At 37.3% G+C, this 17,680-nt stretch overlaps 1 protein-coding gene across 1 annotated transcript; it reads left to right on the plus strand.

Moving 5' to 3' along the window:
• The first annotated feature begins 5,084 nt into the window (after window positions 1-5,084).
• LOC127365920 (T-cell-specific surface glycoprotein CD28) lies at window positions 5,085-12,710 on the plus strand. Its single transcript, XM_051404494.1, has 6 exons — window positions 5,085-5,339; window positions 7,744-7,877; window positions 9,177-9,315; window positions 9,420-9,568; window positions 9,673-9,765; window positions 10,221-12,710. The coding sequence occupies exons 1-5, from the start codon at window positions 5,276-5,278 to the stop codon at window positions 9,754-9,756; spliced, it is 570 nt and encodes a 189-aa protein (XP_051260454.1). The 5' UTR covers window positions 5,085-5,275; the 3' UTR covers window positions 9,757-9,765; window positions 10,221-12,710.
• Window positions 12,711-17,680: the final 4,970 nt, after the last annotated feature.

Consider the following 17,680-nt stretch of genomic DNA (forward strand, 5'->3'; position numbering starts at 1 on the left):
CTTTACACACCTGGAAAAGTCTTTTTGGGGTCCCTGGCTCTTCCTGGGGGCCTGCCATTATCACATTTGAGTCTGGTCTGTTGGTCTGTACTGTGCTGTTCGGAGCAGGCTGTTTGCTTGGCCTCCAGTATTGCTGCTTTATCAATATCATCAACCTGCAAAGCTGGAAAGCCCCCGCAGTTTCAGATGCTCGCCCCCACCCAATCAGTATTCTTCGAAGACCCGCCAGTACTCTGCCTGTAACTGCATTACTAATGTTGTCAGCACTGTGGGCTAACTCTTGCATGAGTAACCCTGCAGCTTAAAATCTTGTTTCTACTAACCTCTTGTGGTGGAAAACTAACACCTTGCTGTAGTGTTGGAGATTTACCGAGGGTGTGCAACACACACACACTGTAAAACCAGATGAGTTGATTTAACTAAAAAAATATTTTGTTTTAAGTTAAAAAACATTCCTGATCAAGTAGTGCTAGTCATTTTATGTGACACTGACTTAATTTTGTAATTTGTATTTGTATTGTAAAAACAAAATACCTAGTAAAAAGTATTTAATCAGAAATGTTTCTGTAACCTACAAAACTAAGTTAGTGTCACTTAAAATTACTAGTAGAGGCTGTTTCATCAAGAATCCTTTTCAACTTGCAAAATTGTGTTTGTGTTATTTAAAATGTTCACTTACGGCATTATAGTGCATGAAGCATCCAACCAGAAGAGGTCAGTGTAACTTTGTTTCGTATTAAGTTATGTAGCTGGTGAGCTTTTATATTTTTGTCATCATCACTTTAAACTGTCATATCAGAAAGTGAGATCACCTCCGCAGCCCAAGCAGCTACACTACACAAGGACAAACTGGAGGATTGTGGCAGTCTTTACAGACACAGCAACACTTTCGCAACTGGGGCTCCCGGAAAGATTAATGTATGAAGAACCTAGTATTATTGGTAACTTAACTGGAAGTTACAAAATCCTAGATGTTAGTTAGCTAATTTAGCAACAGTCTATGGTAGGTGTAATGTTTTTTTGTTTTTTTTTAAATGCAAAAACAAAGGGAATTAAAAAATCTTCAAATGACAGAAAATCCCGGAAGATTATTTTGTTTTTCTAAAATCAGTGTAAATGATTCTGTCTCACTTTAAGGGTACTTTGGTCTAAATATCCTATATTAATGTTCTAGCATAAGCAGTAGCTACATTACCTAACGACAGCTCGGGTTAAGGTTATTGTCATATTCGGTTAATAGTCAGACTTAAGTTGATCTTGCTAGAAGAGGTCAATGAAAATACTGTATGTGTAACGTTCTAGAGCAGAGTATGGCTGACACATGACTCTCTTCTCGTCTTGTTTAGTCTTTCAGTAGACCATATGATTTATCGTCAGACGACTGTATGACTGCTTAGGATGTTGACGAAAAGGGCATACTTCATGGTATTTAAAGCGTTCAAGGATTTAAATGTAGTCCTGCTGTCATCCACAAGAGATAATTACTCTATGTATTATGTGAAATGAATTGATTCAAAACAAGTCAAATTAAAAGCTGGAAATATTTTATATGTGTTGAGCACCAAGCACGAAGGAGGTGTGCATTTCTGTTTTTAAAGAGCAGCAAGAGGAGATCAAAGTTAGTTGCTAGTTTAAGTGAAGTGTTGCATTTGAATAATACTTTATTTACTCAAGCCTTGTTATTCAGCTTAAATGTTTTCATTAATGCCATGTTTTACCCATGCTTAGATAACGTAATGTGTATTAAGGCCATTATATTGCCTTATATCAATTTACATGACCTGTGATTTTGATAACTGATTACATTATGAACAGTTGATTCGAAAGCTGTGGCAGTTGAAAGTTTGAGCCTGGCAATTCTACTCCGCTTTTAGTTTGTGTCAAACTGTAGAGCTAATGTTAATTCTAGCTCAAGCAGGTAAAGTGGAGAGCTTTTGGGATGGACTGATGGACTTGGTGTCCTGGACAAAATCCAAGCTCACCTGGAGAGTTTTCACTTCCCTCTATGCTGGTCTCTTACAACCCTGGCCACTGACCTGGTTGACAGCCTCTTCATCATCTCCAGTTGGTAGCAATAGAAGGGGTGCTGAGGAGGTTGTTGTTCTTTGTGGGGAGACTTAACAGATGCAGAAGGTTAATGTAGAAACGTTTAAGCTTTTCTTTCAATGAACTGAAATATCTTCTCACTTGAAATGAATAATGTACAGCATCTTTTTTTTAAATTAAATTTCTGATGTATTGCTTTTTCTCTAGGTAAAGAGGAAATACAGAAAATGTGGACAATTCTCATCTTTGCCACTGGAGCCAATACTGTTCCACCAACTGGTAACTAATGTAATGGGTGGGTGAGTGTGCACATGGATGTGGGTTACATTTGTAGGTATGCGTGGTTATTTATTTATTATACCTGCAATCCAATGTTTATACATTTACTTTCATTCAAAGAGAGTCTTCAAGTACTTCTTCCACCACATCCAGTACATTTTAGAAAACTGACTACCAGTATTCAGATCCTGTACTTAAGTAGAAGTACGCTCCCAATACCACACTGCTAAAATAATCTGTAACACTTTATCATAAGGGTACAAATCATATATATAAATAATGCTTGACTAATGTATGACTCATGATGATTTATTGCATGAATTAATATAGGATGTATCATGATTTCCTGTCCCTCACCGTTAGAAAAATGGTCAAGTTACTATGACTTTTTGTGATTAGTTCACACTGAATAGATAATAAGATAAGGCATGTTGATGAATGCTTTAATTGATATGTGACCAAAGACCAAAGTAGCAGTCCATGCTCAGCCTGTCAGATGAAAGAAAAATAGCTTCATATTTCTAAGAGAATAAATACCCAATGGTATTTTTGTCACCTTTCCAACATAATGGACAAATTAGAGGAGAATGATCAGACAGACACAATTAAAAATAATAATGAAGCAATCATTATTTTGTAAAGATGTCAAAACAATTCCATTTGATCCATTCTCATATTTCATCGCGAAGGCATTATCTCCGTGATCGCATAGTACTTGTATGGGAGTTTGCACATCCAGCTGAAGAACAACTAGCCACAACTGCAGTATCTCATGGTCATGGAAAGGTAGACGATGAAAGTGTTGCAGGAAGTGTGCAAATCGGAGAGTAGTGTGTGAAGACCTGGGCTAGAAAAAAGGCAATACAATGCCAAATTAAAGAAAAAGAGAAAACCTGGAAAAAAAAAAGGACAAAATAAAAACAAAAAAAAAAAAAAAAAAAAAGTTTCATTAGTCGTTCAACACGCCCTCCTTCACTTGCCCTCGTTCACTTGCCCTCGGGGAATCCCCGCCGCCTTCATAAGTGTTGTTCCAATTGTCTGGAAAACTGAAGTGAACTTGGTGAGATGGACCCTCGGAGGGCTGAGGGAGCGAGTGAACAACGATGGTCACTCCGAGGTGGATATCACCCACAATGCATTGCAGTTTACGTCATTGCCGCTATAACGCCGAGTAAGGGCAAGTGTGTTTCATTTTAAATCCCCCGCCCACTTTCTCTCCGCGCTCCAAGTGGCCTCCGTGCGACGTATGCTGTTACGTCATACCAAGGGCTGAGGGTAAGTGAATGAGGGGAAGTGGAACTACTAATGAAACGCAGCCTTAGGCCAACAGCAGTAGTTCCACTTCCCCTTGTTCAATTCTGGTCGTTCTTTTTCCTATCGACAGTACTCAGTGACCAATAGTGATCAAGACTAGGGTAAAAATCTTCCATTCCCCAATGCTGGGGAATAGTATTTAAAAAACGTCTAATGTCATTTCCATTGCTACTTACTCCCAATATGGAAAACTGCAATAAGTAAGAAAACAGAAGGACACAATGATGCTATTCAAGTCATCCTGCTTTTTAAAAATAAATGTGTGTGAAAGTGTAAATTTAAGTAAGTCATAGTGAAAATATATGTGAGTAGAAGTGTATGTATGTGAAAACAGAACGTATGTGTGTGAGAGTGCCAGAATGAATTATGTCTTGTACGGCCGCTCATATCAATGCAAATAAAAATACATTTACAGTTGGTCAAATCAAATAACATCTGATGTCTTTTGTGATTATTGACACATTTGTCCACTTTGAAAACCATTGTTGGTGTTTGCATGGTTGTTATCCATCCACTGGCAATCCCATGATGCCTTAGATTGATTCTGTTGACCACTCAGAGGCTGTGGTGTTTCTGACTTGTGGTCCAGTATGCAACTTGTACAGTGTGATGTAGAAACTTGAATCCACCAGTGCACATCCATTTTAATGGGGAAATTATATCTTTTTTATGCAGAAAAAACACATCAGACACGCATTATTGCTCCAAGAAGACTATTTGTATATGTCTGGAGGGGGTCTTTAAGTAATCCTTGACAATGTAAGTATAATCTAAGTATGCATTTTTTAATATGGGTTGATTTACTTATTTTTTGTAATCTGATTACGTAATCCAGATTACATGTAATCAGTTACTTACCAACATTGGCTGTCTGTCACATTGTCTTTTTCTCTTCAGTCAGTAAGACAAAGCCCTAAGAAGATTTATTTGATGTATCTTGAAAGAATAAAAAACACCACCCTCATTGTTTGAGACAGTCTCAATGTCCCTCCTCCCACCAGCCCCCCGACCCCATACCAAGTGTTTTGTTTTTTTCAAACTGCAGCAGTTAAATACAAGTTAATGCTGTCTGCAAAATGACTCTTTTTAAAAGCAACAAAGGAACAGAAACTGTGAAGAGAATTTGTTGTCAATTTTGCTGTAAAAAGTGAGAGGCATGATCCTTTCACCTACGTTGGTTGGCATTGCGGTTAGTAATCCCCCTCACCCACTCTGCATGTCTGTGTGTCAGTGTGTTCAAGGGTTAGGGTGCATGTACAAACCTGTCTATAAGCATATTGGCATGCATGTCTGTTTTTTTTTGTATGTGTAAATGTGTAAGTGTTTATATGTGTGTGTATGAGTTTGTTTGTGTTTGTGTGTGTTTGTCTGTGTTTGTGTGTGTTTGTGTGTGTTTGTGTGGGTACATAGTTTCTGGTATGGTTTCATAGGTTTACACAGGAAGTGTCTCTGTCAGAGTGACACATTTCTCTCACTCCTCTGTAATATCGAACAGAGATGCTATCTTTGTGTCCACCAGCCTGTCTGCAGAGTAGACAGTGACAATCCAATTGCAACTCGCAGGAGAAGAAAACCTTCCTTGGTATCGACTCCTATCAAACACTGGTGTTTGATAGCAACCAGTTAGGAGGACACGATGAGAGCAGAGGTCCTGTTGATGGTGATGTGCTTTATTAATGGAAATGAGACGGGATGCTTGGGTAAGACAACACTACATTGTTGAATTTGCTTCAGAATTAAAACTGTTAAAATTGAAACTACTGTGAAGAAGAATTCTTAACTTTACAACTTTCACAATGACTACAAGGGCTTTCAATTCTCAAATGTTATCTGGAATCAGATCATACGGTCAAGAACAAAGAGTTCTAAGCTATTTGATTGTTTTCCTGTGAGTGTTTTTCTTTACCTCGCAGTACATTGAGATTGAGATCTGCAGTAAACTGTCAGTGACAATCAGAAAATAGTAGAATAAACTGGCAGAACAAAATTAAGGTGATAAGGTATAGTAACAATAGTAACATATTTTGGGGCGTATACAAATGTCCTGCGATTGTGGTCTAAAAGCAAATTAATGCTATCAAGGAGACCCGAATGTGCCTTCAGTCTCTCTTCCGTACGGAACCCATGGAGTGCTCAAAATGCTATTGCATGCACACAAGATACAGTTTGTTCCCACATTTTGATGCAGGAAGTAAGTGTGTATACCGTAGCCAGCACAACAGACCAACAGACCTTTCCTGAAGCATGAAGGGCAGTGCGTAATACTGCCACAAGTATCATGGAAGGCATGTTTTGCACACCCACATATTCTTTAATGTGGATGCAGTGAGGTACAGTGAGGTACAGTGTGCACCAACTGTACCCTGACAATTTAGGACTAAACTATAAATTAAACCTTAATATTGCATCAATTTCCTTTTCCTTTACCATAATAATACCATTGAATGTATTGGTAGTGTATCAACATACAACCACGGCATGTCTTAGTCCAAGGTTACTGGCCGTGCTTAAAGACGCATGCAGCTCATTCAACAACACTGTTAGCTAGCCCCTAAATAAAAAAGAGCTAGGTATGTGCCAGGTGTTTATGAATGTTATCATAGTCACAAATTAAACAAACTGTATCTCATAGTCACAAATCAATCAGAAAGGTTGGAACAGGGGCCCCTGGTAGAGCGCCCCATGTACCAAGGCTGATTCTTTGCTCCAGTGGCCCAGGGTTCGAATCTGACCTGTGGCCATTTGCTGTGTGTTATGTTGATGAAAAAGAGAAAAAAAAGTGATTCCCCCAACACCCTGTTCTCACTAGGCTACTACCTTAATGTAAAGAGTCATTTCTTATTACTTCCTAGGATAAGCAAGCATACTACATCACAGAAAGTGCTGGGAATATTTAAGTTCTCATCTTGTTTTATTTCAGACCTTAATAAACACATGGCTCAAACTTACAAAACCTTGATGAGTCAAACAAGTTCTGTAGCTTTACAAAAGGAATATGCTACAACTTCTGTAAAAATGAATAAATAAAATATAAAAAATAAAATGTGTGCTTCCTGTTTTACAGAGGTAGCTATACCTAACAGACATCTTCTGTTAAAATAAGTGCTTCCAATGCCCAAAGTGCAATCTCTTACTGTAACGTAAATGTACATACTACTAATATACTTACAACTGTAAGGTTTTTGAAACTAGTATGATTCAACCCACTGGTAACAAAAAAGTGCAATCTTACAACTGTAAAGTTGCATCAACTCCTGAATGAAACTACAACAGTCCACTGTGAAAATGAAAACTATAACTATATAATTACATCACTTCATAACATTCCCATGGCAACAGGGGAAAATGGTTGCTCTTGTGTGAAGTAAACACAAAATTTTTCAACTTTCTGCTAAGATATATGTGACTTTTTTGCAACGAAAATTGCGGGGATTATGAAATCATGCAGCCCCTGCATAAATATGCGGACTTTGGCTGATTTTGCATTGAATTATGCGATCGCATAATCGCGTTTTTCTGGAGGGACTGAAAAGGGCTGTAAGTGATATTTCAAGCAAGCACAGTTTCTGCTACACAGCCAAATAAAGTGGTGTAGATAATCTTTCTAAACAGTTGGCTGTTCTGGTCAGATTATCTGAAGGCTCGTGGTTCTTGACCGTGTCGACCAATTTTGCCATGTCATTTGCTTATTGCTATTTCCCTGCACTTTAGTTTGTTTAGGCACAAACACAAAACGGTTTTGCTTCCTTCTGGAGCATGGTTTCGATGTTGCCGTCATTGAATGAGAATTATTTTATGATTCATTTGGGTTAAGGTTAAGTAAATTAAATTGTTTGGTTTCAAGTTTTCTGACATACCATTATGGGCAAAAACAACAAGTACTTCCATGCCAAAATCTAGGACTGGAGTACGCCATATAATTTAAACACCAAATGTAAGAAATAGTTGCACATTGTGTTAATTAAAGCTGCCAGTGGCAGATACTAATAGAAATAATAAAATTTAGGTGAGAAACCCATTAGTCACAGCTATGATTGTTTTCTTTGTGCTTGTTTTAGTATGTCAATAACCCATCTATATGCTTCTTGTCTGTCTGTCTGTCAGTTCTGACAACTATTACAGTGTCAAAGCTTAGGAAAGTGAGCATCTCCTGTCCATCTGTGGTGACCAACAGCTCAGAGCGCAAGTACCTGCTCTTATTCAATGATACCTGTATCAACCAAATAACTACGAATAAGGTCAGTGTGTGTGTGTGTGTGTGTGTGTGTGTGTGTGTGTGTGTGTGTGTGTGCTAATATGCTTCTGTATTTATTGCAATCTATAATAATAAACTTTATTTAGTACCTTTCAAAGTTACAAAGTTATTTACAATAAAAACAGTACACAGTTTAAACAAGAGAATGAAACAAACTTATATAAAACACATAGATGGTAAAATGAATTAAAGTGTCATAAAACATAAATTAAACCAACAAAAAGTAATTTTTTAAATTATATATTACATCTGCAGCCTGTGTTTCAGCGTTACGAGATAATTATTTTATTTCAAGGAAGAAATGTCGCCACATCAAAAACAGATTTATTTTGTATCATTGAAGTTTCAGTGCATGTGAAGATGCTACATTGTGGCTGTCCCAGCCACTGTGCACAATTTCTAAACATTGTCTAATTCATTTCTTTCTCAGGACTTTCTGAGTTTGACTGACAAGTTACAAGAAGTGTTGAGTGTTAGAAAGCCACAATATCTCACCTCTGCTCCAGTACTGCACTGCACTGAATTTTCATGCAACTGGGGGTTTCTTTAAAAAGCGACCTCACACACAGTTATGTACACATGCTGTACAGACTATAAAGCCCCTTAAGGTGAATGTGTGATTTGTGATGTTGGAGTATACAAAGACAATTTGACTTGACTTGACACACAGCCAATAGCAGTTGTTCCCAACCCTTTTCCTTTAGGGACCCCTTTTCTATAATTTAGTAAACTGATGATCCCTGCTTTGGTGACATATTTTATTAATATTTCATTCTACATTCAAAATTGGGCCTAATTCTGCCCTGCATGCATTAGTTGGTGTTTTTCTTTAAATGCTGAATATGGACCTACAGAATTCTGCATGCTAGGCCTCTATAGGATGCCTGTCCCATCTAGTGTCGTACTGATTACTGAGTGGACCCCAAACTTCAATAAAAGGAGATTGGTTGAATAACACTGTCAAACATTTTAGTCAAAATTGTAATTGGTATTTGTCTTTTGTAAAATGTTCTTATAATTGCATCAGATTTTTTCCATGCTTTTGTTTGCTTCTCTGCCTTTCTCAATTCCAATAACTATGCTTCTGATGACATGAGTGTTAGAAAGAATTATTAAGACAAGAAAGAATAGAAAAAATGTATTTATAAAGAGTACAATTCTAAAAAATACCAATGAATTAAGAAAACAGTCCATTAAGAATACATTTCATAAAAAGTACTTCAGTGACTTTTCAGTGACCACAGCACAGCAGGTGAGATTCCAGTTTTTCTTCTGTTGGTAGGAGCTGAACTATCCAGAGAATTTCTCCGGTCACTTTGAAGTCACAGCCAACAACAGTGGTGTGTACGTGTGCAAGGTCGAGCTGGTTTATCCTCCACCACACAAAGAGGAATGTCACACCACTGTACTCAAAGTGGCAGGTAATATGCATGGCCAAAAACTCAAATATTATTGTTATATTGATATATACTGTGTGTAATATATTAAAATATTATCTATAAATTCTGTTTGGGTCAATTCATAGACAAGCCAGAAATGAATGAAACTGTTGCAGCAGCCAATCAGAGCTGTCCAGTCAGGACCCCATTCATCCCTGATGTGGTGATGTGGGCGGGATGTGTGGTTCTATTGGTCTACAGCCTGTTGTTCACCTGCATTACCATTGTTTTATGGGTAAGAATGAAATAATGGATTCACTCACTCTCCTGTACTGCACACATTACCTGTCATTGTAAGTAAAACACGTCTCTCTGACTGACTGGCATTGTGTTCCTCAGAGGAAGCTGAAGAGGGATGACGACGATACAAACGTGTATATCAACACCAGACCCGGAGATGTCAGGAAACCCTACAAAGTTTAAAACCTTGTGGTAATTGAAAAGAAACATCACAGCTATTAATATCGGTCATGTACAATGAATGTAGACTATATATGGAAAACAGAGTGTGGTAGTTGGAGAAAGGTTAGTCAGAGAGCTGTAATTATGGCAATATTCTATTTAAATTGCAATTTTAATTTCATTCTTTTCTAAACTGAAAAATTAAAGAAAATAACAGAGTTCCTATTTGCACCCTGGTGATAAAAGCTGCACGGCAGCTAATCGACTATTTATACCTGTACCCTGGGTTAGCTATAAATAACAACACAGTCTCTGTAGGAAGGAAGTAGAGGTGGGTAAATGGGTTAATGTTGACTTCACATTTTAGACTTAGCCGACATATTATTTTACTTTATTTTCAGTTTTTAGTTGTAGCTTGATTTAGGTTTTGGCAGTAAAACTAATAAGTTCTTAGTTAAAGATCATCTTTTGTCTCTGCCATGCAGGATGCAGGATTTTGTCTGTGAAATAAGGAACTTTCGGAGTGGAAATGGAGTGGAGGTCTGGAAAAGGAACATGAACATCAATATCCATCCATCTATTTTCTTACCTGCCTATTCTGTTTCGTGTCAGCTGTCACAGCTCAGTTGCCCTGAAAACAGTCTATCAAAGGGCTGATTCACATAGACAGCAGTATTTCCAGGGTTGCAAACTGAAACAGCTGAGACAGTTACAGAAAACAGAACCTCATTGTTAACTAGATATTTTTTGATGTGGCTCTTGGGAGCAATTTTTCACAAGCAGACCTCTTATTGTTTGACTTTTAGTGAGTTTTTCTAGAGCCACTTGCTCTGTATGTTATGGAGCCCCTAAAGGGACATGGGAAAAAAAAAAAAAGAAACGTTTCTAGTGCGCACTAGATACTATCTTGTGAGCACTAGATACTATCTTGTACTATCTAGTACTATCTAGTGCGCACTAGACACTATCACTAGATACTATCTTGTGCGCACTAGATACTATCTAGTGCGCACTAGATAGTGCTAGTGCTCATTAGATACTATCTACTATCTAGTGAGCACTAGATAGTATCTAGTGATAGTATCTAGTGAGCACTAGATACTATCTTGTGCGCACTAGATACTATCTAGTACTATCTAGTGCGCACTAGATACTATCACTAGATACTATCTAGTGCACACTAGATAGTGCTAGTGCTTATTAGATACTATCTACTATCTTGTGCGCACTAGATACTATCTTGTGCCCACTAGATACTATCAGTGTTGTGGCGAATCAACACATGGCTAATTTTAATATTCAAATGAGTATTAAACTAATTTGTCTGTAACTAAAAAATAAATGTAAATTAATCTGTAACCGCTTTTGTTACAGTCCACATTTAAATGCCCTGTCCTGCAGCCGGACACTCATTTGTCCTCCTTTTGAGAAAATAACAAAAACAGTCCGCCTTTCGACACATTACCTTATTAGTTTAATACTTATTGGCTTAAAATGTGTGTCAAAATAAGTAATTTCATTGGTCAAATTTTCCTGTTGTGACCTATCAACACATGGCTCACTTTAATATTCAAATGAGCCATGTGTTGATTCGCCACAACACTCCATCCATATCTAGTGTGCACTAGATACTATCTAGTGCGCACTAGAAACATTTCTTTTTTTTTTTTTTTCCATGTCCCTTTAGGGGCTCCGTAGTATGTAAATGTTGTAAATGTTAATATTATATGCTGTTTTATTTAGGTATTTTATGAACACACTGTAAAACCCTATAAGTTAGTTGAACTCAAACTGTTCAACTAAACAATTTAAGTTTATAAAATATTTGTAAGTAACTCAAGTGTTTATTGTTAAGGTAACTTAGGTAACTTAATTGTACCAATTTTTTTCAGTTAACTGAACTTAAAACAAGTAGGTATATTACACTGATATGCAGCATTTCTCCAAACTTATTTAAAACGTGTATTTGAATAAAGTAAGTTAATGAATCTTCTTTATATAAATGTTACCACATAAGTTGAATTTACTCAGTTTTCTTTCACTAAAGCAAACTACTGACGTACAATGAAAACAATTTACAATTAATCAATTATCAAAATGGTAGCAAATTAATCTTGGGGCTTACATTTTTGTAATGATATATTGTCAACTTAAAGAAATTAGTCAATGGAACAAACTGGAATACTGCTCAAATTTAAGTGCACTCAAAGCAACTTAGTTGGTTTAACAATCCATTTTTGAGTTGGGTTTAATTCACAGGAATGAGTGACTCAAAATGTTTAAGAGGATTAACTTATGTTAGCTTACTACTAAATATATATTGTTAGGCTTTACAGTGCAGGATTGGGAGGGTTGGGGCGGCTGTGGCTCAGAGGTAGAGAGGGTCGTCCTCTAATCAGAAGGTTGTTGATTAAATTCCTGGCTCCTCCCAGCTGCATGTCAAAGAATCCTTGAGTGGTTGGAAGACTAGAAAGGAGTTATACAAATACAGGTCCATTTACCATTACCAATTACCATTTGGGAACCAAGTTGGGAACCACTGTGTAAGAAAATGTAGTCAGTAACCTAATCCAAGTATCAAAATATGAAAGTAATTTAACCTTTCCATTACTCTTGGCAATAAAAACAAGAGAAAAGAAACATCAATAAAAAGTACTGATCTAAGTTTATTATACAAGACAACAGAACAGAACCTTAGAAAGTAAAATGGAAACCAAGAGCATAGCAGAGCTGCTCAGTGTATTTTTATTTTTAAGAAAAACTGATGTATTTTAAAATTGTAAAATGAATTACAGTTACCTTTTTTTCTGTTCTGATTATGTAACTCAGTTATATGTAATCCATTACTTCCCAATTATGTATAGAGCTCCTGGGATATAACTGTATATTGTATGTACTGCACATTGTATTATACATATTTTAGAGAACTATACTATAAAAAACATTTAAAATTGAATAATAAAGATATAAACATGTTTATGTGAAAATATTGTGTTGTTTAGTAAAATCCAGGTTGGCAGAAACAGATTAAAACAGTAAAGAATTTTTAATCTTATTGTATATTGTAAATGTTCATTTTGAGCAAAAAAAATAACTTCATTATCTGAGCAGCGAGACATGAGTCATTTTCCTTCATGTTTAGTCAAATTACATCTCGAATGGTTCCAAAATGATTGTCAGAAATTTAGCTGATGATGAAAAATGCAAATCTGGGGCGGTAAGGTATCACTATCCAAAATAACTGTTCTCACGCCTCTGCAGGAAATGAACAGATGTCGAGCGTGATGCTTAGCAAATAAAATAGTAGCTGACTGAATATTGTTGATCTCTCTTGTCAGCGGCTACTGTAGCTGCTGAGAGTGGCGGTCACAAACACTACAACTGGTTTAGCAGACAGCAAACAACTGAGTATGGCTTGTGTGTAGGACAAACTACGATGGCCATTAAAAACTCAATCCTCCTATCTGGAAACGTCCTGTCTAGAGCCAGTGTTTGGTTTGTCCATTCTGGGCTACTGTAGAACCATGGCAGTTCAACATGGCGGACTCCACATGGCTCCCTCTGTAGATAAAACAGCTCATTCTAAGGTAACGAAAACACGATTCCTATATTCAGGTGATTATATATTTGTGTAGTGTATGATTATACACTAATGAAAACCTACCTATGGATATAATATTCCATTTCTGACAATAGAGCATCCTAAATGTTACACACTGGACCTTTAAAATGAGGAATACAGAATCAGCAGGTGGAATCGGGGGCATGCAAGTAGAATTCCAACCACACAGCCACACATTGACAATGTTAACAAACAAAATTAACAATATATAATATAATAATTTAAGACGTGATAATTGAAAAAATGAACAAATACATATTTAAAAAATTGAGAGACCTTAACTACAATTGAACAGCCTATTTGGGGAAAAAATAAAGACAAAGCAGAAAATCATATAAGGTGGAGATCTTGTAGAACAAAATGTCCTATTTGTTAGTGAGTCTGTTATCTTTTCCAGAGGTATGCATCTGTTCACTTCTGAGAGCCACAGTCCAAGTGTTCAATGGGAGATCCGACTTCCATTTCATTGCAACACAGTTTTTTGGCAGTGGTTCAGTGGTAGGATTTCTGTAAGCTAGATGGCTTGACTATGTGTAAATTCTGTGAGAAATTGTAAGTATGCAGCAAAATCCTGTATTTGTAGGAGGTATGTTCAGACACAAAGCAAACTTTTTGCCTCATACTTTATTAATATAAGAGGTCTGTTTTGTTCTGGTTTATAGTGGTTTTCACCACAATATCTACCAAACTTCTACAGACGTTAATGTGAATCTTTTGTTCTTTCATAATGGCATAATGGGTAAGTATTTGGTTTAGTTCAGTTTATTTGCACAATAATACAAAGCAAAATACATACATATAGAAGACAGTACATACAGTGCAGGAGAGGAGGGAAGCCTGACAGTAAAGTATATGAAAAGGTTTTTATCGATGTACTCTTACAAACACTGTATAACCAGATAATTAACTCAAATAATTGTTGAAACTGATTACATCAATTTTTTTAAGCAAACTTTTGTAAGTTATCATTATTAGTAATTATTACAACAGAGTTATAAAGTTACAGCTACACATACAAAGGTTGCATTACTATAGAGCAAAACAAGTCCTGCTGAACCAGCTGAACCCAAATGCAGACACTGGACAGAACCTTTCAGTGACAGGTGGGTGCCATCACAGGCAGTTGTTGTCAGTAACCAGGCTTCATTCTGGCCGCTTCCCTGCCTTTGCCCATTTTCGGACCACACGAGTTTCATAACCAGAGCATGTGAGCCTCCTCTCATGCTCTGCTCCTCCATTCAAAGCCTCTCTGGGGTGCCCCGCTCAAAATCGCTCAACTCAGATTTCAACCCGCTCCACTAAAATCCATCACCGCTCACTCCAAAAAATGAAAAAAGCTGTGTTCTACTTTAATTTTATCTTAAACCCTGTATAAGCTGTATGACACACACACACAGGCAGCAGGAGAAAAGCTCCTCCCTTAAGATCTTTTTAACTTCATTGCTGCAGAAGAAGCGACAACCCTCTTACCCATGAAGACATAATTCGTGAGATTAATATAAAGATCAACTGCACGTATTATTAGAGAAAACCAATTGTTGACCAGCGCTGAAAAATGTGCTTCTGATATAAATTAACAATGAATTGGAAGTGTGGGACCTGTGCTGCCCGCCATCAGAGCGCACTTCTTTTGAGGACTGGTGATTGCCTGAGGGCAGGCAGGTATGCAGTGAGAGCAGGGCTGGGAGCCAAAGTGAGGCAGGGAGACCCCCCCCCGCCCTCACACCAAGACCTTAGTAGCAGCATGTTGACATTTTTTAAGCTTTACTAGTAAGCACTTAAAGTAGATCAGCCAGAAAGACTGTCCTAAGGCTCATTAATTCACATCTGTCTCTCTCTCTTTCTTACCCACAATTTCCAATTTCCTGGTTGCCAGAGCTGATCATGCAATGCTCTAAATTCCACAAGAAGCGCTGTGACGCATCCCAGAAGTCACTCGGCGCTCTACTCCGTGTAGAATACACGGCTGGTCTATTTTTGACTGAAGCTGCACAGAGCAGCTCGCACTGGCAGGAAGTCAGACACAGAACTGACAGGAAGTCAATCAGTCAGAGGCAGGTTAGAAGTGGAGAAACACACGTTTTGTATCCTTTTTAAGGACAAAATATTATAATAATAAGTAAAAAAGGTAAGGTATTACTCTTTTCGATAAACCAACCAGATTGTGCCCCAATGTCAATCAGCCAATCAAGCCACAATGCCACAAACCAAAGAGGAGGTCGGAAATTGTGGATTTAGTGTTCGTTGTTCTTTTTGATGAACCGACTCCCTCTAGAAAATTATTTGGATGATGTTTAAATGTGGTCAGTGCAATCTAAAGACCTTTATGATGAAACATTGTACAAATTGTGAGTTTTTGTTGAATGGCGTGTCTGCAGCATGACGATGTGTCGCCATGAAACAGGAAGCTGTTGTAACTTAAGTATCCTTTGTCCAATCTGCCCCAGACTTCACATATTTGATAAGAGTCCAGGCCTGAACACATCGACATGCCAATATTCAGTGAAAGTCATAGCACCCCCATCTGGCAACATGAAGTAATCCCTGATTGGCAGGCTTGTAATCTGTTTTTGCGGTCAACCATACACATGCTATTGCTACTAGTTAGGGTTGTGCTGAATTAAGGTACTGGCACCTTTTTTGGTCCAATGCAGGCACAGTTGTTTGCTACATTGATCATGGTGTCAACTCCTTTAACGCTATGGTAGGTAATCAGGGAGAAACTAGCAAGAGATGGATGGATTTTGAAAATATCTAACCAGAAAAATCCCACCCCCTCCCTTCAGGCCTCCCTCTAAAGCCACTCCCCCCAAAACACACATTGCGGAGCACATCACATAGTTGTCATTGTGTAATCATATCCAAATACCTCCTGTCTCATTCATACATAGTTCTACATAATACAGAGTTCAGGAAAATAACAGATGACCCCAGAACAAACCCAACCAGATAATTAGCTTGATCTCTCTAAAACTTTTTTCTTGCTTTTGTTCAGCAGTGAAAACTTTTGTATGTAAAGGTGGAACTACACATTTTGGCTGGTCTCTCTGTCTCTGGTACTAGATCGGTAACATTAGCAATATCTTGTTACAGGCCTGTCACTGCTACAGGAATCACATTTCTTTTCTGTTCTTATTTTTCAGAGGATGATTTGATTTATTTATTGATTTCTGTCAGGATGTGAAAAGAACAATAATATAACAAAAATGCTACTGAAATGTCACAATGGGGTCTAATCACCAAAGACCTCATATTTCCCATCTCTATTGTGCCTACGTCAATGAAATATATACTTGTTTACTCAGAATGAAATGCTTTTGTTCTCATTCATAATTTACAGTCACTTAAGGCTTATTGGACTTTATTTGATTTTGTCTTTGTGTGAGAGTGAAATCTTTCTTGATATGCGTTAAATCCAGCTCACAACAGCAGGAACAAACTTGAATTCAGACAGTTATTGAGCTTTATTTCCCTTCACGTAAATCTACATTTACATCTAGGGAACTTTTAACATCAGATGAGCATCTGCTTTGGCCATTCATTGATAAACTACACCAACATCAGTTTCGTGTGATGAATTTTCCACATGTACACACAGACTGACAGCTTCTGAATATATTTTTGCACCTTGTACTAAAGCAGTGAAACAATGACAGCAGCAAAAATAAACCACTGTTTTCCGGGTGACTGAAGACTGTAATGCTGACTGCAACTTCTGTAAGTCAGCCCTGTAAGATTGGGGCATAACCCCACAAAGCGTTTCCAGGCAAAACACAGCTGTGACGTCAGAATGACACCGAATGTCATAACATCAGCACTTTCATTGTGATCTAGCTAAAAAACAAAGTGGTTTGAATTAGCTTTTTCCATTGTTTGCAAATGATCATTGCATATTAAGTGCACTGGGTGTGCTAGAAATACATACAAGAAGAAACAACAAAAAAATGTATAATATTCCAAAGAAGAACTGTGTTAAAATAACAGAAAGTGTTAAATATAAAACTCCCAATGTACCACTGATTCAAAATTACCTTTGATTGCATCATACACACTCCATTTCAACACACAACATCTATATTAGAGTTATTTTTTAAAAGGTGTTTTGAGGCTTTATAGGCTATTAAATGAACAAATAAAGAAAGGTTTGAGGGTTTTCCAGTGTAAATGTCTGTATTGACATAATCCACTTTCCTTTAACTCTATCAGTAAATGGTGGAGCTGATGTGAATAGCAAAATCTGTTCTCAGCGTTGATATGTGGGTGAATATAGGCTATTCTCTCTAAAAACCTTACAATAATAACACAAACACACCAAAAATGTAA

This window comes from Dicentrarchus labrax, unplaced genomic scaffold (assembly GCF_905237075.1).
Source record: "Dicentrarchus labrax unplaced genomic scaffold, dlabrax2021, whole genome shotgun sequence".
NCBI lineage: Eukaryota > Metazoa > Chordata > Actinopteri > Moronidae > Dicentrarchus > Dicentrarchus labrax.

Coding starts and splice junctions, on each gene's coding strand:
- LOC127365920 (XM_051404494.1), top strand. CDS start 5,276: ATGAGAGCAGAGGTCCTGTTGATGGTGATGTGCTTTATTAATGGAAAT. Junction 5,340..7,743: donor AAATGAGACGGGATGCTTGG/GTAAGACAACAC, acceptor TCTGTCTGTCAG/TTCTGACAACTATTACAGTG. Junction 7,878..9,176: donor ACCAAATAACTACGAATAAG/GTCAGTGTGTGT, acceptor TTCTGTTGGTAG/GAGCTGAACTATCCAGAGAA.